Source organism: Lynx rufus, unplaced genomic scaffold (genome assembly GCF_022079265.1).
Source record: "Lynx rufus isolate CCGP_SWC_20201006 ecotype Redwood Valley unplaced genomic scaffold, mLynRuf1.p SCAF_20, whole genome shotgun sequence".
Lineage (NCBI taxonomy): Eukaryota > Metazoa > Chordata > Mammalia > Carnivora > Felidae > Lynx > Lynx rufus.
In genome coordinates, this window is record NW_025814835.1 from 25,693,763 (window position 1) to 25,719,214 (window position 25,452).

The following is a 25,452-nucleotide window of genomic DNA, read 5'->3' on the forward strand; positions in this document are numbered from 1 at the left end:
AACTGAGGAGTCAGTACCTCCAGAGTATCTCTCTGCCTCTTGCTTTGTCTGTGCCTTTCTTGTCACTGTTTCAGCCTAGGCGGATTCCCTTTTCTTGCACCTGGGTTTTCTCTGTGAAACTAAATCATGACCATGGGCACCTCCAGATTAACATCTCTACAGTCTTCTAACCATGGGGAACAGCAGTCTTTCTCACCGTTCCCGGGTAGAAAAATCTTAGGGAAAGTTTCCGTCTGGCCCAGCTTAGGACGTATGTTTGTCTTTGTGATCCAGGAAAACGGTATGATAATTAACTCAGCCTTGTGTCAGGAGAGTCGTTAGACATTTTTCAGGAGAGTAGTCACTTCTGTTCTTAAAAGAAGGGAGTAGGAGTGAATCATGAAGGAAGGGGGGGGGTTGGAATTCACTATAATCAGTAAAACAAATCTCCTGATAAAAGATCATATGGTGGTTATGAGTGCAAAATTGAAAGTCAGCTTACCAGAATATAAATTCTAGCTCTTCCACTTATGAGCAGTATAATCCTCGACAAATTAATTTACCTCTCTAATGCCTTAGTTTCCTTTGTATAATGTGATGATAATGGTAGTGCCCTCTTAAGCCTGTTGTGTATGAATTTAGTTAACAATTATAAAAGTTGAGTAAGGTGCTGGGCACAGAGGATGTTCTCAGTAAGTGACAGCTGCCATCATTATTTTTTCTCAGCATATGAAAGGATGGATAACGAGTGAGATACATCCTAGGAATATAAGGTTGCCTCAACATTCCATGCTTTATCAGTACAATCCACTATATTTAATAGACTTAAAAAGAAAACCATGTGATCTTCTTAGGGACAGAAAAAGCATTTGACAAAATTCATTGTCTATTCATGATTTAAAAAAAAAAATTCAGGGGCGCCTGGGTGGCGCAGTCGGTTGAGCGTCCGACTTCAGCCAGGTCACGATCTCGCGGTCCGTGAGTTCGAGCCCCGCGTCAGGCTCTGGGCTGATGGCTCAGAGCCTGGAGCCTGTTTCCGATTCTGTGTCTCCCTCTCTCTCTGCCCCTCCCCCGTTCATGCTCTGTCTCTCTCTGTCCCAAAAATAAATAAACGTTGAAAAAAAAAAATTCAGTTAACAAGGAATAGAAGGGATTTCCTCAACCTGATAAAGGGCATCTATGGAACATTTATAGCTAAAATCATACTTAATGGTAAAATACTGAATGTATTCTTTCCTAGGATCAAGAAAATGACTAGGATATTCATTCTCACATTTATTCAGCATTATACTAAAGGTCCTAGGCGGTGCAGTGAGTCAACAAAAAGAAATCTTAAAAACTCAGATTGGAAAAGAACACTTAAAACTGGCTTTATTCACATAAAACAGGGTCAGATGTTTAAAAAATCCTAATCTACAAAAAAATAGGAAGAGATGAGTTTAACAAAGTCAGAGGATATAAGGTCAGTATATAACAATAATTATATTTTGCTATTCATGTGACAGAAATTGAAATTTGAAAGCAATACTGTCTATGGTATCCTAAAAATATGCAGTAACTTAGGAATAAACATAACTCAAATACATGCAAGATGTGAATACCGAAAACTAAAGCATTGTGGAAAGAAATTTGAAAAGATCAGTCAAATCATGGTGTTGTGCACCTGAAATGAATATAACACTGCATGTCAACTGTACTTCAATAATAAATTTTTTTTAATTTTTTAAACATTTTTAAAAAAGAAATTAAAGAAGACTTAAATAAACTGGGTGATCCCATGTTCATGGATCAGAGACTTAGTATTGTTGAGATCCTGAAATTTATCTATACATTTAACACAGTCCTAATCAAAATCCCACCAGGCTTTTTGGTAGAAATTGACAAGTTGATTCTAAAATTTAGCCTGAGTGGCTCAGTTGGTTAAGCATCCGACTTCGGCTCAGGTCGTGATCTCACAGTTCCGTGAGGTTGAGCCCCGTGTCGGGCTCTGTGCTGACAGCTCAGAGCCTGGAGCCTGCTTCAGATTCTGTGTGTGTGTGTGTGTTTGTGTGTCTCTCTCTGCCCCTTCCTTGCTCACGCTCTGTCTCTCAAAAATAAATAAACATTAAAAAAGGTTTTTGTTTAATTTATGTGGATGTACAAAGGACCCAAAAGCAATTTTGACAAAACTCAAATTGGAGAACTCACACTACCTGATTTCAAGGATACTATAGATTACAACTAATATAGTCAAGGCAGTGTAGTATTGTTGGTGTGCAATAGAGTTATAGACCAATGGAATGGAATAGAATCCAGAAGGAGACCCATTCATATATGCTCATATATGAAATTTTGACAAGCCTGTCAAGGTAGTTTAAGGAGGAAGGAATAGTCTTATCAACTAATGGCGGGGGAACAGTTAAACATTCACATGCAAAAAACCAAACCAATTACATAAACCCTGATTCTTGCTTTATGCCATACATACATCTGAATGGAGCACAAACCGTAAATAGGAGAGGTAAAACTACAAACCATATATAAGAAACCATAGGAGAAAATCTTTGGGATCTTGGGTTAGGCAAAAGTTTTTTAGTACACAAAAAACACCACTTGCATTTTAAATTTTGATGAATTGGACTCGATCAAATTCTGAAATTTTCCTCTTCAAAAGACACTGTTAAGAAAAGAAAAGAACCCCCCACCATCACCACCACCACTGGTCTAGGAGATAATTCACAAAGAAATACCCGATAAAGGACTTATGTCTAGAATATATGAAGAACTCTTACAGACTCAGGAAGAAGAAGGAAAACAACCCATTGTTTAAAAGGGCAAAAAAGATCTGAATACACACTTCAGCAAACAACACCCAGGAGCACAGGAACATTCCTCAGGGGATGCAGGTGAAAACCACAGCCAGATTTCACAGCCACTGGAAGGGCCAATGCTAAAGAGACTGAAATAGCAAGTGCCAGCAAGGACGCAGGGCACAGAACCTAGCAGTCCCACTTCCAGGGATTTATTCAAGAGAAATGAAGACTTATGTTCACGAAGAAACTTTTGTGAAAATGTTTATAGCAGCTTTATTCTTAAGGGCCCAGAAGGGGAAATGGCCCAAGTGTCCATCAGCTAATTAATAAATAAATACATAAATACATAAATAAATAAAAAAAAAAAAACGAGGTTTGTTCCTACAATGGAAAACTACTCAGTGATAAAAAGGAATGAACTGCTGATACCAAACCCCGTGGATGAAGTGCTAAGTGGTAGAAACCAGACGCAAAAGAGTAGGTCTGGTACCGCAGGCACAGGAAACAGATCAGTGGTTGCTTGGGGCCAGGGTGGGGGGGCGGGGGGGGAGGGGGGTGGAGGAGGGGGGAGGGAGGTGGAGGGTGGTGGAGGGTGGGAGAGGGGGGTGGGGGGGAGGAGGGGGGAGGGAGGGGGGGGAGGGGGGGGAGGGGGGGTGGAGGAGGGGATTATCTACCAAGGGGCCGGGGACTGTCCTGGGGTAATGGACACGAGCTAGGTCATGATTATGGTGATGAGTCACATGCATGTTTATATTTTTCAAAACTCCTCGAATTGTATACTTAAAATTGGTTAATTGTAGTCTGTGCTGCTGATTCCTCAGTAAAGCTGATTAAAACTAAGGTGACCAGCCATGTGAGACTGTATTTACGCGTCAGCTGAGGTGTGGAGAAGTTAGAAGTTCGTGTGGTTCGGAGGCAGGGTGAGCACAGGTTAGAGGAATCCTTCACAGAGGGTATGGAATCGACAGCATGTGGCTGTGCCTCGAAGGCCAGGCAGCATTTAGACGGGCAGAGAGGAGAGAGGGGGATTCCTGCGTGTGGAAGGAGTCACTGTCTACAGGGAAAACACGAAGCTTGGCGTAAGGAGATTCGGTTTCTGTCCATAGCTCTGCCTTTAACATCCTGAATAATATTTTGTATTTCCTTGCATTTTAAAATAGCTCTTTAGGATTTGTAAGAGAGCTTGCGTGTTCACTACACTGTGACTTTAACCTTGGACGAACTACCAATTGTACACCTAAGTTTCTTTACCTGCTCCCATTCTTTTGCGGAGTTAAGGTAGTCCTCGTTTCTCAGGGGACTGCTCTTATGAAGGAGGGACTGGGGTTTCGAGAGAAGGTGCCTAGAAGTTGTGAGGGGGAAGATTGTTGTGGGAAAGGTCTGCAGTATTCAAGGAGGGAGCCCCATGCCACCTCCTGAAAGTGACCTCCCAGTGTTGCCTCCCCTTTAGGGTATTACTCTAGCCTTTACCTTTTGACAGTGATGACCACTCTTCCCTTGAGATCATTCTCGTGGCTTCCAGAATGTCTTGTTCTTCCCCTTCTGTCTCTAGGGGGCCCTTTGCTGTTTCCCCTTTTAGTCATGGTGTTTCCCAGAATTTTGACCTTGATCTTCTTTTCTTACTTGCCACATTATCCTTGGGTGATCACCTGTAGTTGTGTGATGTCAGCTGATGCTGATAACCCTAAAAGGTCTCACCTCTCTCCCAAGCACGAGCTTCGTGTTTCTCAACTGCCCACTTGGGTATCCCTGACCCTCTCCATCTGGATATTCCTGAGCATCTCTGGGTTTTGTGGCAGAATCATTAAGAGCACAGATTCTGGGCACTTGCGTGGCTTAGTTGGTTCAGTGACTGACTTCAGCTCAGGTCATGATCTCGCGGTTCATGAGTTCGGGCCCCACACTGGGCTCTGTGCTGACAGCTCGGGGCCTTGGAGCCTGCTTCAGATTCCGTTTCCCTCTCTCTGCTCCTCCCCCACTTGCTCACGCACGTGCACACGCGCTCTCTTTCTCTCTCTCAAAAATAAGTAAACATTTAAAAAACACAGATTCTGGAGTTTGCCTGCCTGAATTTGACTCTTGACTCCACCGCTAAGTAGCTGTGTGCCTTAAGCAAAGTACTCAACCTCTGCCTCGATTTCACCCTCCCTAGAAAGGATGGATAGTGATAATGTGCACCTCATGTGATTATTGTCGAGCAGTGTCTGACACACAGCGAGCCCTATGTGCGTCCTCGTAGCTACTGCTGCTGCTCTTTTCTTTCAGGCAGAGCCCTGGCCCTCCTGGGCCCTCTCCCTGCTCTTCTGCTCTTCCGTTCCTAGCACATACATTCACGTTCTCAGCCAGCTGCTGTTTCCCAAGTTGGGAACCTCGGAGTCGTCCATGCCTTCCTTTCTGTCACTCTCTCTGTTGTCTCTTTGCCTTCCTGGTGGCTCAGACTGCTTTGGCTCGGTTACCTCCTCCGCTCTTGGGCAGCGTAGAAGTTACCTAAAGGATCTGCTTCTGGACCGTTCTCTTGGCAGCCCTTGTCTGTCCTTTCCTCTGGGGGTGGAGGAATCTTTCTACAGCAAGCACGCAGTTATGTACTTGTGCCTCACTCCTCGGGCTCTAGTTTTCAGACTTTGCTTCCTGGAGCCCTGGGGTTCTGTGGCAGGGACTGCCTGGCCACCGTGGGATGAGAGTGCACTGGGGAGAGATTGAGGACATAGACGAACAAGGAATGATCACTTCCTGCCCATCCCTTGCCCCATACTCCCCACCTGAACACCAGACACAACAGCTTCGCTTTTGCCTCTCCCGTTGTAGCCTTGCTGTCATAAAACGCTGGCATTCAGGATGAAGCCCAAGGTCTAAGTGAGACACGAGAGACGCTTCATAAACCATCCCTACTGGCAGCCCAGCCTTAACCCCGTGCTCTGCCGCGCGTGTGACACTCGGTGAGCGTGTGTGCCCTCCCGTTGCCTGCATTTGGATGTCTGCTTTCCCTCGTGCTCTTTTCTCTGTCCAGATGACCTTTACCCTTTTGCCCCATTTCCTTGGCCGACTCCCAAGTGTTCCTTCGGATTCCGCTCAGGCATCACCTCCAGGGCTGACCTCCCGTTCCTGCCTTCAGGTGCGGCTGGGCAGCCTCATCTGTGTCCCCATAGCTCTCCACGCCCATCTCCATCGCTGCACTGACGGTAGAACCTTCTGTGTAGGTTTGTCCCCAACGCAACCACCTCCTCCAGGAGGGCAGGACAAAGACCACGTTGCTTTTGCACGTCACTGTACCCCAGGCAACTTGCGCATTGCCCGGCACATAGAAGGTTCTTGGTAAATATTTGACTTCCTGCCTGCCTCAGTGACTTCGACAAGATGAACTGCAAACCCCTTAGCATGTTTTCTTTGACAGCCCATCCCTGTCTTGCTAAACTTCTCTCTTGCCCCCGCTCACCCCGTGGACTTGCGTCGTTCTGGCCTTGGTACTTCCCTCGAGTCTCTCTGTGCCTCTGTGGGCGCTGTTTCCCCTTCTGAGTTCCTCTTCCTCACCCTGTACGTCTCCCAGCTAGCAACCCCCTAAACGTCAAGGCCACAGAAAGTAGGTTTCCTCCGAAATGTACCCAGCCTTCCTCTGTGTTCCCACAGCCTACTCTTAAGACCCATGGTGTTCTCCAAGTTCAGAATTGCAGACTTTTGGTTGTTGTTGTTTCTTATCACCTTAGATTTGAGCTCCTTGGGAACAAGGAACACGTCTCTTTCATCATTTTGGAAGACAGATGTTCCATTAGCTTCTTCTCGACGTAGAATCAAGCCCCGGACTTCTGATCCTTCACATTCTGTCTCAGACATCTCCATTCTGGTCTCATCTCCTGTCACTGACTGTGCACCTTCAACTGCAGCCTTTTTAGCAGCTGGTGGTTTTTTTAGCTTGTGTCGTGTTGGACTCACCGTACATATTCTATCCACATGCTGCTTTCTTTGCTGAAATGTTGGCTGTCGGGGCACCCGGGGGGCTCAGTTGGTTAAGTGCCTGACTTTGGCTCAGGTCATGATCTCATGGTTCAAGAGTTCGAGCCCTGCGTCAGGCTCTGTGCTAGCACTGTGGAGCCTGCTCGGGACTCTCTCTCTCCCCCTCTCTTTCTGACCCTACCCCTCTTGAGCTCTCTCTCTCAAAATAAATAAATAAACTTAAAAAAAAAAAATGTTGGCTGTTAGCAGGAACTCTCTTGTCTTCAGGGTAGTGTATTCTTTTTATTCCAGTTTTTAAAATGTATATAGTATTTCAAGCATACGTCAAAGAGATAAATACAGCAATCCCTTATGTATGTATCTAGCGTAACAAAAACAGCTTTTTACATATATATAGAGAGAGAGAAAGCAAGAGAGAGAAAGATGCAGAGAGAGCTAAATCCCTTATTTTTTCCCCTCTCTGATTCCATTTCCTTCCCTTGTTTCTCAGAGAATAATAGCTATCTTAAATGTAGTATTTATCACTTCCGTATGTTTTATTCAAATGTTTTATCCATAGAAGACAGGTAGTATCATTTTTGCATTTTTAATACACTATTTAAATAATATTCTGTTGGTCACATTCTTCTCTAAGGGCCCAGCAAACAACATTGTTTTTGAGATGTATCCATATGATTGCGTGTACCTTTAGAAAACTTTAAATTACTACATAGTTTTTCATTGTATGAATATCCCACAGTTTATTTACCCATTCCGTTCTTCCTCAGTGTTCTGGTTGTTCCCAGTTTTTCAGTGGTGAACCAGTTTGTAGTGAACATTCTTGTATAAAAAGAAAAGTCTAATCTTTTAAAAACAAGCGCTGTGGCAGCCATGTCCTGAGTGAATAGTACAGTTGAAAGCCAGCAATTACCCCTTTACGTGCAAACACCCTCTACGTCTTTACCGCGTACTCTGACCAGCATTAAGCCAGGGCTAGTACTTTGGTTGCAAAGCTTTCAGCAGACATTACTTTTCTCAGCAATCTGCAAGCCACGTCTCATATAAATTTAGGTCATTTTGCCTTAAAAATGTCAAATGCGAGCCAGAAATAGAATGTTTAAAAAAACAAAAAAAGAAGTTGAAAGCTCTGTGGCGGTTAAGACCTGAGGGGAAAGCCTGTTATATTGTAGAAGAATAACAACTTGAAGTAAGCGTGACTTCTCGGCTTCTCCTTCACGATAGAAAGCTGGGAGTGACCTCAACTCCTCTGTTCCCAAAGCAGCTTTCTTAAGAGCAGCTGGGAATGGTGGCCACAGCTCTTGAGGTGGACCACTGCAACATTTTCTGCCCTTAATACTCAGATTTCCCATCATGCCCAGCGGAAAGAGTTTGTGTTTGCATTGAAGCTCACTCCATGGTTTTGTCTTCTTCCAACAAGGAGAACGGGTTGTTGGTATTCACTTTTGAAGTAAACAAACTAGCCTTTCTTCTCCAAAGGAAACCATTTCAAATCCTTTCTGCTTTGATTCCTACCGCTCGTTTAATGAGTTTCTTCAGGTTTGATGGAAGTTACCCTAGATTACCTCTGTTGTCCTCTGAAGGTGAGCTCAGGGCATGGGCAGAACCCCCAGTTTGTTGAACCCATTAAGCAGCTCCCAAGTTCTGGTATTTTGTGAACTCAATAGAGTGTGCTGTCTTCCTCAGTGGCCCCCCCTTCTCCTCACACTGGGAAGCTCACTTCTTCCAGGAGCATTTATTGCTTTCCCTTCTTGTGCGGGCATTCGGTTCAGGCCTATGAGTCTTGCCATTCTCTATGCTAGAACTAACCATGCAAGTTCTTTCAGTCTCAGAAAACTCCTCTCAAATTCCATTTGTTCCTGAAATGTACTGCAAGCAAAACAATCTTACCAATTTTTCCCTTTATGCATTTCCGTGGGGATATACTTTACACACTATCCCAACATATTTTTGCCTTTTATTTTCATTATTTACAAAATAACTTGTATATTTGAAAAATGTATACTGCTACACAGTTCACTGTTCTATTCTTTTCCGTTATTCTTTTACTTGGTAGTTTCACTTCAAGGAATTTATCCAGTAGATAGTCGCACCTCAGTATGCTAAAAATTATACAGAAGGGTGTTCAGCACAGTGCCGTTGATAGAAAAATAACGAAATGAAAGTGGAGACGTTGCAATGATTAATAATAGACTAGTTAAATTATTGATATACCCAGATGTTTAGATAACCAAGTTACGGCACTCGATGTTTATTGAATGGATCAAGAAATGCAAAAAAGTATGAGGTGCAAAACTGTACGCATTTGGTGGTGGAATAAGAGAGATAGATGTGTGTGTACAGTATTCATTCATATACGTGCCTTGTCGCATATAACATTTCTGGAATCACAGATAACGCAGTGCTGCTCCGTACTGGCTACCAGCGCGTCATGGCAAGTGGGTGTGAACGGCAAGCGTGAGGTTCGCTTTCAACCTCAAAAGGACAAACAGAACCAAACCTCAAATGGAGAAGACCCTTGGGCAGGTTTCTGGACCTCCCTCTTGCGTTTCTCTCCAGTCTAGTGATCTGCCTGCAAATTCCACCTGCCACACAGCCGCCAGTCCTTCCCTCTGTGATTTCAGCGCAGCACGACGCTGCTGCATGCTGCCGGGTGCCAGCTTTCCGTACCACAGTCCGGAAGGCTTGTCTAGGCACACACTCTCTCGTAGGGACCACGGTCCTGCCCTGCGGGTGTTGTACGACATCTGGAAAATGTTGTCTCGTGTAGCTCGTCCAGTTTTCCTAGGTGTTAATAGCAGGAAGGCTGTTCGGTACCAGTTAACCCATCATGGCCAGAAGTGGAAATCTTCTAATAAATGTATGTAAAGTCCTTATTTTTGAGAAGAATGTAAAGCTGTGATAAGCGATAGACTGTATTACATTAGAAAGATAATCTGACCCAACACACTTATTTGAAAGATGAGAACATTGAGATACAAGTTCAAGTGACTAGTAACAGATTACGTTCCAAGTTACTCATAAAGTTCGTTCATATCCCAGACTGTCTGAATCTCTGTCCACTACTGTGGAAAGAAAATTATCCCGTGTTTGAAATACGGTCTTTAAGCTGTCAAACTTTTTTTATGCTTTAGACTCCTTATAATTTAAACATTCTACTCACTTCATTTTTTTGTCTTATTGGTAGTATTACTAATCCTGCTATTAACACAGGCATGAAAAAAGTCATTACATGTATATTTTAGAATAATTGACGTCTTGTGAAACTCTATAATTCTGTATAAAACCTAGAAAAGGAGATACTCATTCTTTTTTTTTTTTTTTTTTTTTTTTCAGTTTGTTTTCCTTGCTGTCTAAAAAACACAACAAAGTTCTGGAACAAGCCACACAGTCCTTGAGAGGTTCACTGAGTTCCAATGATGTTCCTCTACCAGATTACGTAAGTAGTTACCTTACTTTGTCGGCAAGAGGTTTTCCTTTCATGGTTAGGTTTGTAAGAAACAGTACTCCTCTCTTCTCAGTGTCTGTCTATGGCCATGACGCCTCTACTGTGCAGAGAAAGGAGTGATGTCGCAAATCAAGGAAGAACTTTAAATGATTATTATCAAGTGGTTAAAGAAGTCAAACCTAAGCCAGTGATTGTTAATAATTTGGACTCTTGCGGGGCGCTCGGGTGACTCAGTCGGTTAAGCATCCAACTCTGTCTCAGCTCAGGTGTTGGTCTCAGCATTGTGAGTTCAAGCCTCGTGTGCTCTACACCGGGCGTGAAGCCTACTTAGAAAAAAAAAAATAGGACTTGTTACCTTAGGCAGGAAACCCACTCAAACTAATTACATAAAAGCACAAGGAGCAGTTTTATAGAAACTATGCAAAGGTTTCTCACTGAACTCAAGGGGGACAGGTACACCTAGATTATCAGAGAACCAGAACCTGAAATTGAAAAGCCTTTTGGATTCAAGAATATTTTGTCTTTCTGAGGCTTTAGTTTAGTTTAGTTTCCAGGCTCTGCTTCCTTTTGCTTCGGTATTATTCTTGTGCTGCTATCGGCCAGATTTCCCTATTCGTTGACTGGGACCTAAAACAGCCACTCCAGCTTCCTCCCTCCCAAGCAGTAACATGTCCTGTGAGGGTCGTGTCTTCAGCCACCTGACTAGAGTCATGAAGTCCTCATTCTCACTTCCTGGGAGAGAGAATCCAGTTGGCTCTGTTCAGATCAGGATGCTACTCTGGTCCTGTAAGCCATGGTCAGGGGACAGCAGCACTAATGTACTCCCTTGATTTCACCCACTTCAAAGATAAAGAGCTCATTACCACCTAACTTCAGAGGATGATGACAGAATAGAATGGGAGCAGCTCGGGGATGAGCATTATAACAGGAAGGAGAGAACATTCAGAGTTCCTTTAGGGCAGTGTCACTAACTGCAACATTTCTTATATTTTGTTGGAACATGGCTTAGATGATGATGCTAAAAATCCTCGTGTCATAAACCTGAGAACTTGTCCATCAAGTCTAATAAGGACCTCCCTGCATCCCCCGACGACAACTCAGTGGGTTGATGTTCAGAAACTTCACGAGAGAATTTTGAAGCTCTGAGTTTGAAGTGGTGATGCATGCCAGACAGCCGGAGAGTTGTTTTGTTTCCTGTGGTTTGTTTCATTTCTAAATGGCTGTGCTGATAAGAGACTGTGGGAACAGCACCCGGTCCGGGTAGCAGTCGCTGACAAACAAGAGATAGCCGTGAGCGTTCACAACCCGACCCGTGCTGTTTGTCTTGTTTTGTGTTTATTGTGTGCGTGTGTGTGATGCTGTGATCTGTCATTCCCATTGAGGTATTAAGTTTGTAATTCCAAAGTATTTCTCTCTTACCAAAAAAAAAAAGTATATATATATATATATATATATATATATATATATATATGTACGTATATAATCTTTTCCTAATTGAATATTCTCAACTTAAAAAAAAAATAGCATAATAGCTCACTTCTATCCGAGCCATGACTTGTTATGGGAAAAATATTTCTTCCTAATCACTTCTTGGAAACCTCAGTTGGGGCCTCAGAGTGGCAGTGGAGATCGTGTTTATTGAGAGCTTGAAGTCAATGCATCTGTAAATGTTTTGTGATTTCTTATACAACTGTCATTTGCTTATGTAGTACTCCTGTGTCATTTCTTTCACAACAATGTGTTGAATGAATTTAGTCTTGACATTGTGCCAGCAGCATCCTCCTATAATCAGAGACCAGAAAAATGACAATGTCTTTGAGAAAATGGGTCGTATTTAATGGTATTCGCCAATCATGGTGATTATGCAGTGACGGGACAGGTTGAACTCTCAACGGACATATGACCTCTACTGTTGAACTTGACAGTTTTTAGAGTTGCTGACTTCTTCTTGCATGAGACTTTCACTAAGTAACAGTGAATTTCCTAAAGTATCTGCTCCATAGAAATGCTGGGAAAATTCCATTTGGAATCTGTCATTGACAGTCCTCATTTTAGCAGCCATGCCACAACATACTCCAAATGCATTTATGAACTTGAATTTTGCTGCCTTTCCTTAGAGTTAATTGAAGAGGGTGGGTGGCCCTGATTCAGTGGTAGTGACAGTAACGGAATCACTGCAAGGCAATTGAGGAACACGATGGCAGTCGTAAAAGTAAGTGCATGTTCTTCTTCCGAGGTAACCGGCTGTTTTCACTCGTCATTCCCAGTGTTCAAAACACCATGAGCGAGGTGCATATTTGAAACCACGTCCTCACTGTCACTCTCTTTTAAATTGGTCACTAACTGGGAAAATAAATGTGTTTCCTTTTTCCCTCCCTAGACATTTTAATTAAATGTCTCTGTCACCAGCCACATAAAGCTCTGTGTCCTAGACTGATGCTTTAGACCACGTATTTGAAAAAGATGGAAAAGGAAAAGGAAAGGGTCTACATGCAGCAGTGGAGATTGAATGAGTTTAAATAAGTGCTTAAAATCAGGAATGCGTTTTTCTTCTCCCTGTCATACACAGAATGCTTTGAGTCTACCTAGAGGTTTCTGAGTATATTAAGAAAATATTTATTCTCATTATAGTGTGTAATTCACAAGCCAGTTGAGTAACACCACAGAAAACAATAGCAAGTTACCAAAACACCAGTATTAATTCTTTAGTACAACCTTGTTTGTCGAAACATCTCAAGGGAAACCTGAAGCCTTCCACCAAGTTCCAGATAATGAGGGTACTGGTCCGGCTGCTCGACGGGAAATAAAATTTCAGTGAAAAAAAATTGCACTCAAGTCCTCTTTGGGGAGAGAGAACCCGTAGTGCAGAGAGTCATAGCTGGTTCTGCAGTCTTTGTACAGGGGCAACGTACATGTTTCGCGAAGCACCTGAAGTTCAGTTGACGAACTTTATATCAGGATTTCCTAAAAGTTAATTCAATGACTAAAGGGACAGGAGAGAATTGTTAGAATCTTTCAAGATTTTTTAAAATTAAGAATAAGTCTCAGGGCGCCCGGGTGGCTCAGTGGGTTAAGTGTCCGACTCTTGATTTCGGCTCAGGTCACGAGATTGAGCCCCGCGCCTGGCTCTGTGCTGACAGTGCAGAGCCTGCTTGGGATTCTCTCTCTCCCGCTCTCTCTTTCTGCCCCTCCTCTGCTTGCTTGTGTGTGCTCTCCCTCCCCCCCCCACCCCCTCATAAATAAAGATTTCCAAAAAAAAAGTAAATAAAATAAGAATAAGCCTCTAAAACAACTTTGATCATATACAACAAACCTGAATCTAGAAAGTGAAACAAAAATAACAAATGAATTTAGTTGCTTTTTAAACTATAACCGTGGTTTTTCAATTGTGAATATTATTATAATGTCACGTAAGCTTTATTTCCCTAATTTCTAACAATCATCTTAGCAACTATTTGAGATGAGAAGACTAACTTTATTTTAGGTGGAACCATAAGGAACCAAATTATATTGTCCTTTGATCATCAACAAACTTGGGAAACTTTCTGTAGGACTGACTCTACCATCTAATTAAAAAAAAATTTTTTTTAATGTTTATTGATTTTGAGAGACAGAGAGAGCATGAGCAGGGGAGGAGCAGAGAGACAGGGAGACACAGAATCGAAAGCAGGCTCCAGGCTCTGAGCTGTCAGCCCAGAGCCTGATGGGGGCTGGAACTCACGAGCCGCGAGATCATGACCTGAGTCAAAGTTGGACACTCAACCGACTGAGCCACCCAGGTGCCCCTCTACCATCTAATTTTAAATGGTGAATTCAAGGATGTAAGCCAAAAAGACCCAGCCAAAAAGATTAAGGAGACAGAATCAGAAAAAAACAGCTGAGGTATAAACAGCAGCTAAGAGTTTATCATTGAATGCTAAGCAAGTATAATGCTACTAACTTACATCTATGTGTCTGTGTGTACACGTACATGCACACACATCCCAGTGTTTTCAAAGTCTCATTTTTATCCTCCTTCTCCCGTACCACCGTATGGTAGAGTTGTCCAGAGGCTACATGGTCAACGATCATTTCATTGCTCTGACAGCTCACAGAATGCGTTGTGTTCTTGTGTTTTAAATTGTTCTTGGCTTTAATTTGTAATATAATAAATACCACTACATATAATCCGCATAAAAACAGTTTCTTAAGAGCATCAGAGATTTTTAAGAAGATAAAAGGCTCTTCTTGAGATGAGAGAACCAGTGGTATATATGATCTGTTGCACACACACAAAGAAGGAGCAACTAAATGTATGCTCTTTTCTATCCGGTAATTGTTTCATTTGTAATATCTTCTCTCCTAGTAGGATTGAGTGCACTTTGAAGTGCGCACGAGTCTCTTGTGTCTTAGGCTGAAAAAAGGAGGCTAAATGTTAACTGGTTAATTGATGGGGATGAAGTTCTGTCTCCGCACGCCTGCACGCTCTTACCGGTGTCCAGAGCTGAAAAGGAGTCTCAGGCCTAAATTATATCTGTATGACATTTAATTTGAATGGTTTGGTCATTTTCTTAGTCAAAGAAGATTAGTTTCCAACACATGTCATGGATGTGTGTAATTTTTTAAGCTGAATTATATATTTTCTCATTAATTTGTACGTGATCTTTATATCAGAGTTGCTTCTTTCCTGGGGTGCCTGGCTGGCTTCCTCAGTGGAATACGTGACTCTTTTTTTTTTTTTTAATTTTTTTAATTTTTTTAATTTGCATCCACGTTAGTATGTAGTGCAACAGTGATTTCAGGAGTAGATTCCTTAATGCCCCTTCCCCATTTAGCTCACCCCCCCTCCCACAACCCTTTCAGTAACCCTCTGTTCTCCATATTTAAGAGTCTCTTATGTTTTGCCCCCCTCCCTGTTTTATATTATTTTTGCTTCCCTTCCCTTGTTTTCATCTGTTCTGTGTCTTAAAGTCCTCGTGTGAGTGAAATCGTATGATATTTGTCTTTGAGTGACTAATTTCACCTAGCATAATACCCTCTCGTTCCATCCATGTAGTTGCAAATGGCTGGAGTATGTGACTCTTGATCTCGGGGTCATGAGTTCAAGCCCCATGTTGAGTATAGAGATTACTTATAAAAATTAAATCTTAAAAAAAAAAAAAAGAATTGTCTCTTTCCTATTCAAAGGGTAGTTGTAGCATTTTTTCCTTTTAGTTCAGTACACATAAAACAGGTTGTTCAACGTCAACTCGATGTAATAATTTGCTGTCTTAAATTGTAGCTTCCTAAAGAGCAAAAGCCATGTATTTGAGATTCGTTCTGATCAAGTCTTGACTGCGTATCATTATCATTCTACATGGAACCCAAAAATATTGCTAACCCTGGAATATGTCATTTCACTTACCTTTGGAACCAATACTCTCCTGGCTGTTGTTTATTTTTGCTTTTAGACATTTCATTTCTTCAGAAAGAGGCTACGAGGTATTCTGAACTGATTCTATACGACAAGGAATTACTTTTGGGTGTTTATTCCAGTGATGGTGACATTAAGAAAGATCTTGATCAAACTTCTATCTGGGAATTACTTTAGCATGATGTGAGAGGTAAAAATGAAGTAAGCATAGCGCCTGTACACAGGGAACCTGAGAGGCTAATGAAAACAAGTGCACAACTAAATTACAATTGCATGTGACATATTTTGTAAGGTGGCTATAACCAAACCTGGGGGGTTTCAGAAGAGGAAGAGAACAACTTGGGGGAAGTAGGAAAGGAATTGGGCCGGTTTTCATGGAAAGGAGTTGCAATTTGAGGTGGGTAGTGCTTTTAAGAAGAGAGATTAAGTCGGGAAAATAATCCAGGAGTTCTGCTTCTTGAACAAGGGCATAGAAGTGAAAACGGCACGTCGTCGCCGTAGGGTTTCTCGTGTGTGACAGGGTGTCTGGCGTGTAAGAGCGGCTCACGCCATATCCAAAAATTAGCTCAAAATCTAGCAGAGACCTTAAATGTAAGAGCTAAGACTGTGATATCCTCAGAAGAAAATGCAGGACTAAATTTTAGGTGACAAAAGAAAAACAGATAAATTAGACCTCATCAAAATGTAAAGCTCTTGTGCTTCAAAGGATACCCCATCAAGAGAGTGAAAAGACAGCCCACCGAGTAGGGGAAAATACTTGCAAATCTTACATCTGATAAGGGACCAGAATTTGGAATATGTAAGGAACTCTTAACAGCTCAATCACAAAAAAGGCAAACAGTCCAAATTTTAAAAACGGGTGAATCTTTCGTAAGCTGGTTCTGTAACGTGTATATCTTACGCATAGCTAGCTATCTGGCCTTGGACAGGTCATTTTGCTTCTCTAGGCCTCCGTTGCTTCATCTGAAAATCGGAGTAACAGTAGAATCCACTACGCAAGATTGTTGTCAGGATTAAATGAGAGTCCAGGTAGGATCCTTGGCACAGCCAAGTGTTTAGTAAGTGTTAGCTCTTACAGATGTGCTGTGCAGTTCATGTTTGGGAAAGATATTCTGGGGCAACGGGAGTTGGTTCGGAGGATGGAGATGGCTCCACACCCTCTAGTGACAGGGAAAATTTCTGCAGGCTACGTGTGACCTCATCAGATGGAGGGGGAGAGATAACGGGAGCCACCATGAACTGACCACAGTTGAGTGGTGCCATCAGGAAGCATCTTTAATCTGTCTCGAAATATCTAAGTAGTTATTTGGCACCAAAGGGTGAATCTCAGCCCCAAAGAGGGGCCTTCACTCAGCATGCTCCCTGACGTTAGAAATATACCAGGGCTGAGTGTGTCCCAGAGCTCCTAAGATGAACCAAACCAGAGTGACCACCAAAAGCAAAAGGAGTGTCTTGTGTTGGCACTTTTCGAGTCCATCAGCCACTTTTCCTGAATGCCAGACACTCCACTAGGCCCCGGGTGAGGCAGTGAGGGGCTGGATGCTCACCGATCCCATCTCCTCTCCCTGGATATGCAACTAAGCACTTTTTCCCATCGCGCTTGCGTCTTGCACGCGAAGGGGGGCGTGTCCACCTCCCCCTACCTCTCTCATCATGTGCTAGCTTGGATGCAGGAAATCTATTAAGAGATTCCAGGGTCCATAGTATGGCAAGTGCATGGACCCGCGAATCATCTTACTGAAAGCCAGTTGGGTACCCTGTTGGACTGTGATGCAAGAGAGCAATAATGCTTTTACTACATTACAAAAGAAAATGGGCACAAAGGATCTGAATAGTCATGTCTCCAAAGCAGATATACAGGTGACCGGTAAGCGCTTTGAAAGGTGCTCAACATCATTGTCAGAAAGTGCAAATTTTGGGACACCTGGGTGGCTCAGTCAGTTAGGCATCTGACTTTAGCTCAGGTCATGATCTCACGGTTCGTGAGTTCAAGCCCCACATCGGGCCTGGAGCCTGTCTCAGATTCTGTGTCTCCTTCTCTCTGCCCCTCCCCCACTTGTACTCGCTCTCTCTCACGCTCTCTCTCTCTCTCTCTCTCTCTCTCTCTCAAAAATAAATTTAGGGGTGCCTGGGTGGCTCAGTCGGTTCAGCGTCCAGCTTCGGCTCAGGTCATGACCTCACAGTTTGTGAGTTTGAGCCCCGTGTCGGGCCCTGTGCCGACAGCTCAGAGCCTGGAGCCTGCTTCAGATTCTGTGTCTCCCTCTCTCTCTGCTCCTCCCCTGCTCGTGCTCTGTCTGTCTCTCTCTCAAAAATAAACACTAAAAAAAATTTTTTTTAATTTAAAAGAAAAAAGAAAGTGCAAATTTCAACCACAGTGAAGACAGAAAATCACAAGTGTTGGTGAGGGTGTGGAGAAATTAGTAGCCTCATTCAACTCATGGTGAGAATGTAAAATTGTGCAGCTGGTTCGGAAAACAATCTGCAGTGCCTCAAAAAGCTGAACATGGAATAATCATATGACCCAGCATATGATGATACTCTCAAAGAATTGAAAACAGAAGTCCAGGCGAAACGTGAGTGGTCATAGCACCTTTATTCCTAATAGGCAAAAAATAGTAACAATCCAAACACCTATCAGCTAGCCAAAAAGTGTGGTATGTCCATACAATGGAATATTATTGGATAGTTAAAAAAGAATGAAATACTGATAGGAGCTTCAACATGGATGAACCCTGGAAACGTACTGAGTTAAAGAAGTCAGTAACAAAAGGCCACATGTCATTTATATGAAATGGCCACAACAGGTCCACGTCTTACAGAGTTAGACAGTGGATGCATCAGACTGGGGATGTGAAGCAGAATGAGGAGTGACTGCTGAGGAGTACAGATTTCTTTTGCAAATGATGAAAATGTTTTAAAATGAGATGGTGGTGATAATGCACAACTCTGTGAATATACTAAAAGCCACTGAATTGTACACTTCAAATCAGTGAGGTATATGGTGTATGAATTTTATCTCGATGAAGCCATTTTTAAAAAGTAGTGCTTGGAGCACTAGGAAAAAAGAACTATTTGTTGAATGGGCTAGATAGATACCAGCTTGACTGGCATTGTCGCCTAAGGATGAATGTCGGAGAATAAAGCTCATACTTTGAAAAAGTCCATATATTCAGGGAGGGAAACTGTGTCTTGAGCAGTGATTTGACTTGAGAAACTCTTAAAGTCAGTCAGATCTGCAGCTGCACAAAGGTGTGTTCCTTTTTCAGCCTGACTTACGAACAAAAAAGTGCAAACAAGCAAAATATCCGTTAACAGGGAACTGATTAGAAAAAGTATAAATTCATCCAGTGCGATATTCTGCAGCCATTTTTATAAAAACCAAATCCAGGCCATATGGGTTTGTGTGAAATGTAACACTTAAGTAACCAAACAACAACAAAAAGAAAAGAAAAAAAACCCAGAAAACAGAGAACTTTATAGTATGTAGGTTATACGTACATTTAAAAATACGCCTTTAGTTTTTCTGGAAGATGCATAAGAAACTAAATAAATAGTAGTCACTAATAAATAAATAAATAGTAGTGGGGTGTCAAACTGAAGGCCAGCAAGGGCAGAGAACTTGTACTTTTTACCATATACTTTTCTTTCCAGGCTCTGAAATTTTTGCCAAGGAAACACGGGACTTACTTTTCCCTTCCTTCCCTCCTTCCTCCTTTCCTTTCTTCCTTCCTTTACCATTTTAAGATAACTTTTGACTTACAGAAGAGTTTTAAGGAACTTCCATATACCCTTCACCCAGCTTTCCCTTTTGTTAATATCTTACATGACCACAGACCATTTATCAAAACTAAGAAATTAACCTTGGTCCGTACTGACTCAAATCCAGATCTCATGCATGCTTTACCAGTTCTATCACTGATGCCCTTACCCTTTTCTAGGATTCAAGCCAGAATCCCACATTGCGTTTTGCGTCACGTCTCCTTAGTCTTTCCTTGTCCTTCTTGACCTTAACATTTTTGAAAAGTACTGGTCAGTTAGTTGGTAGGATGTCCCTCAGTTTGGGTGTGTCTGGCATTTTATCACGACTAAATTGACGTTATGCATCACTGAGAAGGGTACTGCAGAGGTGACATGCCCTTCTCGGTGCCTCAGGTCAGGGAACACATGACGTTAGTGTGTATTGCTGGTGACGTTTACCTGCATTTTCCTTGATCGGTTCACTATAGTGATATCCGCTAGGATTCTTGACTGTGCACTTGCTGATTTTTCCCTTTGTAATTACTCTGTATTTGGGGGAGATTCTTTGCGACTCTGCCAGTATCCTGTTTCTGCTTAAATGTTATCCCACAAATTTTAGCATCCAGTGATCTCATCTGCATCATATATTACTCATTTATTAGTGATTTTCTATTTGTCTCATTCCTTTTACATCTGTTGAACAGTTTTGCAAGGAAGATTTGTCACCTGTCCTCAATGTATTCATTTATGCAGTTATGTATGTATATCAGTGTGGACTCATAGATCCTAATTTTATTCTTCCTTTGTCTTCTAATCCAGGGCTATTGCTATTTTGTTGTTCAGGTTATTCCAACATTGGCCATTAGGAGCCCTTTGGGGGTGGCTCCTGTGCCCTTTGAATATGCTCAGACCTTTTTTTTTTTTTTTTTTTTTTTTTTTTGAGATATTCAAGATGTTCTAGCTCATCAGGTGTTTCCCCTGCTCCAGCTCTGGAATCCACCAGATTCTATAAAGAATCAAAATCTTTATAGCTGCTTTCATAATGAAGAAACTGCTCTTAAAAAAACCAGAAAAGGAAATCTTCTAAATAATGTTGGTAAACATCTCTAAAGAAACAACTGCTTTGATCTCAAATAGATCTCAAGCCCCACATTGATTAGGTCCCAGGAAGTTTCTTCTTTAGTACAATTGATTTTCAAATTCAAATAAATAAACCCTCTAGCAAGTAAGCAGACCTCCCCCCTTCCACTACCACTTTAATTACAAACCAGGCCTGACTTTAACATAATCAAACCGATTTTCTTGGTTGTATTGTAACTTGGCTTTGGACACACTTCTGAACTAGACATTTCAGAAATGCGCTGAGAATTCTAAGGGCAATATTTAGTTGGCAGACTCTCCTCTTATTAAAACAAACAAACAAACAAAATTCTTCATTCTTAAAAAGCACACCTCCATTGAGGGAAAGAATATTGCCCTTTCCTTATTCCTGGAAAGGATGTTTGTCCTGTCCTTAAGGAGTATGGTAGAGTATTCTTTTTAAGGACTTTTAAAGAACAATTATCATTAAAAATACTTAAATAACTCTTATGTTCTTTCCTCTGGCTTGTAAAAGGAAAATAGGATGCATTTGCATTGAAGTCTGGCAATGATTAATTAACTTTCGAAGCAAAGTTTAAAGAGTACAGAAAATAACCCATGCGTATTAAATTCAGTAGCAGTATGTGAATATATTTATAAAAACTAGTGATAATGGGTTTTTTTTTCCCTTTCCCATTGTGCTGAAAAAATTCTTACCTGCTGCTGTGCAGAGCTAATATGAAAATACCTTTTCCTGTCAGTCTCCAAGTTTTATTTATTTAAGAAATCTTAATTTAAATGTTCTGTTTCCTCAAATTTTGAGTGTTTTTCTCTATTTCTCCCTTTCTGACTGAGTTTGTAGTTCCTAATAGGAAGAAAAGAAGTCTTCTATTTGGAATTTTCTTTGATATATCCTTGATTTACATGGCAAATAGAAAGCAGCTGTCTATTTAAGCATCTAATTCTTGAAACCATAGTCCCCTCAAGCGTCATCTGGAAATAATGTAGCTTGTAAAACAAAGCTAAGAAGAAAAGGCAATGTTTGTTTTATGTGGGATGAATGATTTCTGTTAGGGTCCTTTAATTCGGCTATTATGAGGGTTATTAAAAAGCAGTATTACAAAAGAGGTTTAAATGAAAAGAATTTTTTTGAGCTGGTATCTTATTATTACAGTTGATTATAGTCAAAGCTGCAAATGTTTTATAAATGGCACTTTATTTTTGTTTCTCCAAAAAGACCCCCAAAAACCAGTAATCTTATTCATTGTATGAGTGGAAATTCAACTCTTTCCTTAGCTGATTTAATTTATGAAACAAATTATATTTGAGAATTCAGCTCTCCCTGTTTTTCTGGAAATTTCATGGATTTCTGAAAAATTCTTAAGAATCCTTACAAGAACATTTGAGGAACACCTTACAAATGCAAAAACGAACGTGAAAGCATGAGAGTTTTATCCAGACTTCGGGTATTAGAAGATTCGATCAACACCAGAGAAAGTTAAGCCTAAATTGTTTATTAATTTACTCATAGATTATTTGAGTTTTTGAGATGTGAGTTTGGAGGCCTCTGTCATGAGAAGTGGTATATGGAGGGAAGTAGAAAGGCAAGTTCATTTGTGATTTGACATTTGTTAGAGGCGTTTTCATGATTGGAGTATATTGGTTTTCTTCTTTTGTTAATACAACAAAGCAGTTGTTTTTGGATAATTGACATATAAGAACTAAATTCAGTCCTTAAATGTACTTGCTGCCAGGGAAATGAAATTACTTATAAGCATGTTTGTTTAATAACTAATAGCGCATGGTTATTTTCATGCATTTGAGGCCCTTTGTGATCTCTCACCTGGTACCCTCTGTGATCTCAACTTTGCATTTTGATTGAGGTCACCAGAAGAGTACTGTGTTGTTGTGAAACACGTCTATTTTCCTTGAATGTGCAATGCTAGCTGACCATGTTAGTGACTGAATTAATGCCATCCTTTTTGGGATCATATTCTAAGGCTACAAAGTACTGAGCCTTTAATAATTAGGTACTCTCTCTCTTACGAAGATGTTTCATACTGGTCACTAATTCAGATAAGAGTAAGAGTAACTTTTGTTTCACTGTGCGTAGCGCTTTCGCTTATTAACCCATTCCAAGTACTAAATTCCCCGTACCCATTGGGAACGCTCCATCATATCATCACTCATACTTTCCTGGTGAACAGTTAGTGATAACGGTTCCAAAGGAGCTACACATGCATAAACACGCTCCATATGGCACTTGAAATTCCTTATTCTTTCCTTCCGCATGTTGTTAGCTGCTACCATTTTTTTCAGGTACCTTTCTCTTCCCTGTGAGGACACCAGTAAAGATAAAACTCTCTGCCCTCTTGAAGCCTACCTTCTCATGGGGAGAGCTCTGTAACGATTGCAAGCCCGGGTGAATGCATGAACAAATGAATGACCTGTTAGAAGATCCCGTGGGAAAATGGAGGCTAGACAGGGATGGAAAGCGCTGGCAACGGGAAGTTAGTGATGTCAATGGGCGGCCAGTGAAGTGCCTTCCTCATTGAGAAGGCAGCATTTGAGCTAGGACAAGTCAGGTGGCTGTGCCAAAGACGTGTGCTGGTGAGATGGAACAAGGCATGCAGAGGGCTTCGGGCAGGAGCGGCCGTGAGCCTGGCAGGGTGTTGAGGCTGGGAAAGAGATGATCTGGATGCTGTGGATAATCACCTTGAACAACTGCGGGGTGGAGGAGTAATCCAGAAAAGTTTGAGATAGAGCAACAGCCTGAGAAGCAGAAGACCTGTGCTCAGTCTTTTTCTTACCTTTAACTTGCTATGAGCTTTGGCGACTTACTTTGCCATTCTGACCCTTGATTTCCTTGCCTTTAAAATGTATCATGGGGCGCCTGGGTGGCGCAGTCGGTTAAGCGTCCGACTTCAGCCAGGTCACGATCTCGCGGTCCGTGAGTTCGAGCCCCGCGTCGGGCTCTGGGCTGATGGCTCGGAGCCTGGAGCCTGTTTCCGATTCTGTGTCTCCCTCTCTCTCTGCCCCTCCCCCGTTCATGCTCTGTCTCTCTCTGTCCCAAAAATAAATAAAAAACGTTGAAAAAAAAATTAAAAAAAAAAATGTATCTTGAAGTAGCTTTTTTGCGTGTAATTTCCTTAACATTAGCATTCGCCAGTTCCCTTATTTCTGCGAGGATGCCCTGGGTAGACAGAAAGGGATTTGTCTGGATGATTGTTGGAATGCACAATTGGAGGAGACTCCACTCACCTTGTATTCGGTGTGAACGATGTCCCCTGAAACACGGCCTAGAATATGGTATGAATATTGTGCCCTGGAGTTACATGGCGGTAGTGGGCCCAGGGGTAGGAAGAGGCTTAATAGGAAATACAGAATCCTGGTGCAGATCCTTTCTTTAAGGATTTGAGACAGACGTTTTTAGATGTCACAAAATGATGGACATATTTGTAGATAAACTAAATATCAGCCTATGTTTTATAGAATGCTATAAATAAAAAGGCCTCCCTGAGAAGGCATAGTAAAAATTTGGGGTGGTTTTCATTAGAGTCTCCCATAGTAGAAGGGCCTTTAACTACATCAGTATATAGAGTGGTTGAGAGTGTCGCCTTTGTGAGAAGAATTCTTAGAAGATGGACCCAGCCTTATATTTTTTTAGTTTCCTGAAATTTCCCTATGGAGGCAACAAATAAAATGCACCAGCACTCATTCACACTAACATCTGCGAGATGGCAAAATAACCACCGAAAGCCCAGAATACAAGAGAGTGGATGCAAACTACCGAGAACTACAAGATCCCCGTAGTGTCTGTGTGGGAGGAACTAGAAGGAAGCAAAGAGATCTGAGAACAGGAGGACCCCAAAGTAGGCAGAAGGGACTCACTGGAAAGCATCCTGGAGAGGCCAGTTTGAGAAAAGCGCCTGAAACTGTTAGGGGTTTTGCATACTCTAATTCACAGTTGAATGTAAGGCGTCTGCTGTAAGATCTGAAGGAGTTCTAGACTTGGGGCCCTATGAACTTTTAAAACTAAACAGCTGAAGCTTTCTTCTAGAGCCAAACCCCACACTGACGTGAAGCTACTAGAAATACAGCCCACAGAGAAGGTCAAGGACACTAAGCAAAATAATAAAAAGTTCAGATAAATGTCGGGCTAGAGAAGAGAGCCAGAAGATCCCAAAAAGAATGTGGCGATATTTAGGAGCACTTCACAAAAACTGAGAAAAGTTTGCCCTAGTGTCCTGAGACTAGAAAGTGCTAGACCCACCCCTCCCTCCTAAAATGTTAGGAAAACTAACTTTATTAGAAATGAGCATAAGAGAAAGGTCAGTCAAATCCAGTGCAAAGATAGAAGATAAAAGAAAATGAAGAGAGTATCTGTAGTGATAATGAAAGCATGAGATGCACCCATAAAATAAATGAAAACTCTTACATAACTTTTCAAAACAACTAAAAGAAACTAAGAAAATGATACAAGTTAAAACAGAATGGGGGCTCCTGGTTGGCTCAGTCAGTGGAGCATGTGACTCTTGATCTCGGGGTCGTGAGTTCATACCCCACATTGAATGTAAAGCTTACTTAAAAAAAATAAGTACTGGAAAACAGTATGGAGGTTTCTCATAAAACTAAAAATAGAACTGCCCTACAACCCAGCAATTGCACTACTAGGCATTTATCCACGGGAGAGAGGTGTGCTGTTTTGAAGGGACACGGCAACCCCATGTTTATAGCAGCACTATCAACAGTAGCCAAAGTATGGAAAGAGCCCAAATGTCCATCAGTGGATGAATGGATCAAGAAAGTGTGGTATATATATACAATGGAGTATTACTGGGCAATCAAAAAGAATGAAATCTTGCCATTTGCAACTACGTGGATGGAACTGGAGGGTATTATGCTAAGCGAAATTAACCAGAGAAAGAAAAAAATCATATGACTTCACTCATATGAGGACTTTAAGAGACAAAACAGATGAACATAAGGGAAGGGAAACAAAAATAATATAAAAACAGGGAGGGGGACAAAAAAAGAGACTCCTAAATATGGAGAACAAACTGAGGGTTTCTGGAGGG

At 41.7% G+C, this 25,452-nt stretch overlaps 1 protein-coding gene across 5 annotated transcripts in view; it reads left to right on the forward strand.

Moving 5' to 3' along the window:
- The window catches only part of DYM (dymeclin), a 353,737-nt gene that overhangs the window by 233,854 nt on the left and 94,431 nt on the right, over nucleotides 1-25,452 (forward strand). For all 5 annotated transcript variants that reach the window (XM_047086465.1, XM_047086468.1, XM_047086466.1 and 2 more), the window contains one exon: nucleotides 10,053-10,155. In XM_047086465.1, the coding sequence (XP_046942421.1) occupies nucleotides 10,053-10,155 (103 nt within the window). The remainder of the gene's footprint in view (nucleotides 1-10,052; nucleotides 10,156-25,452) is intronic.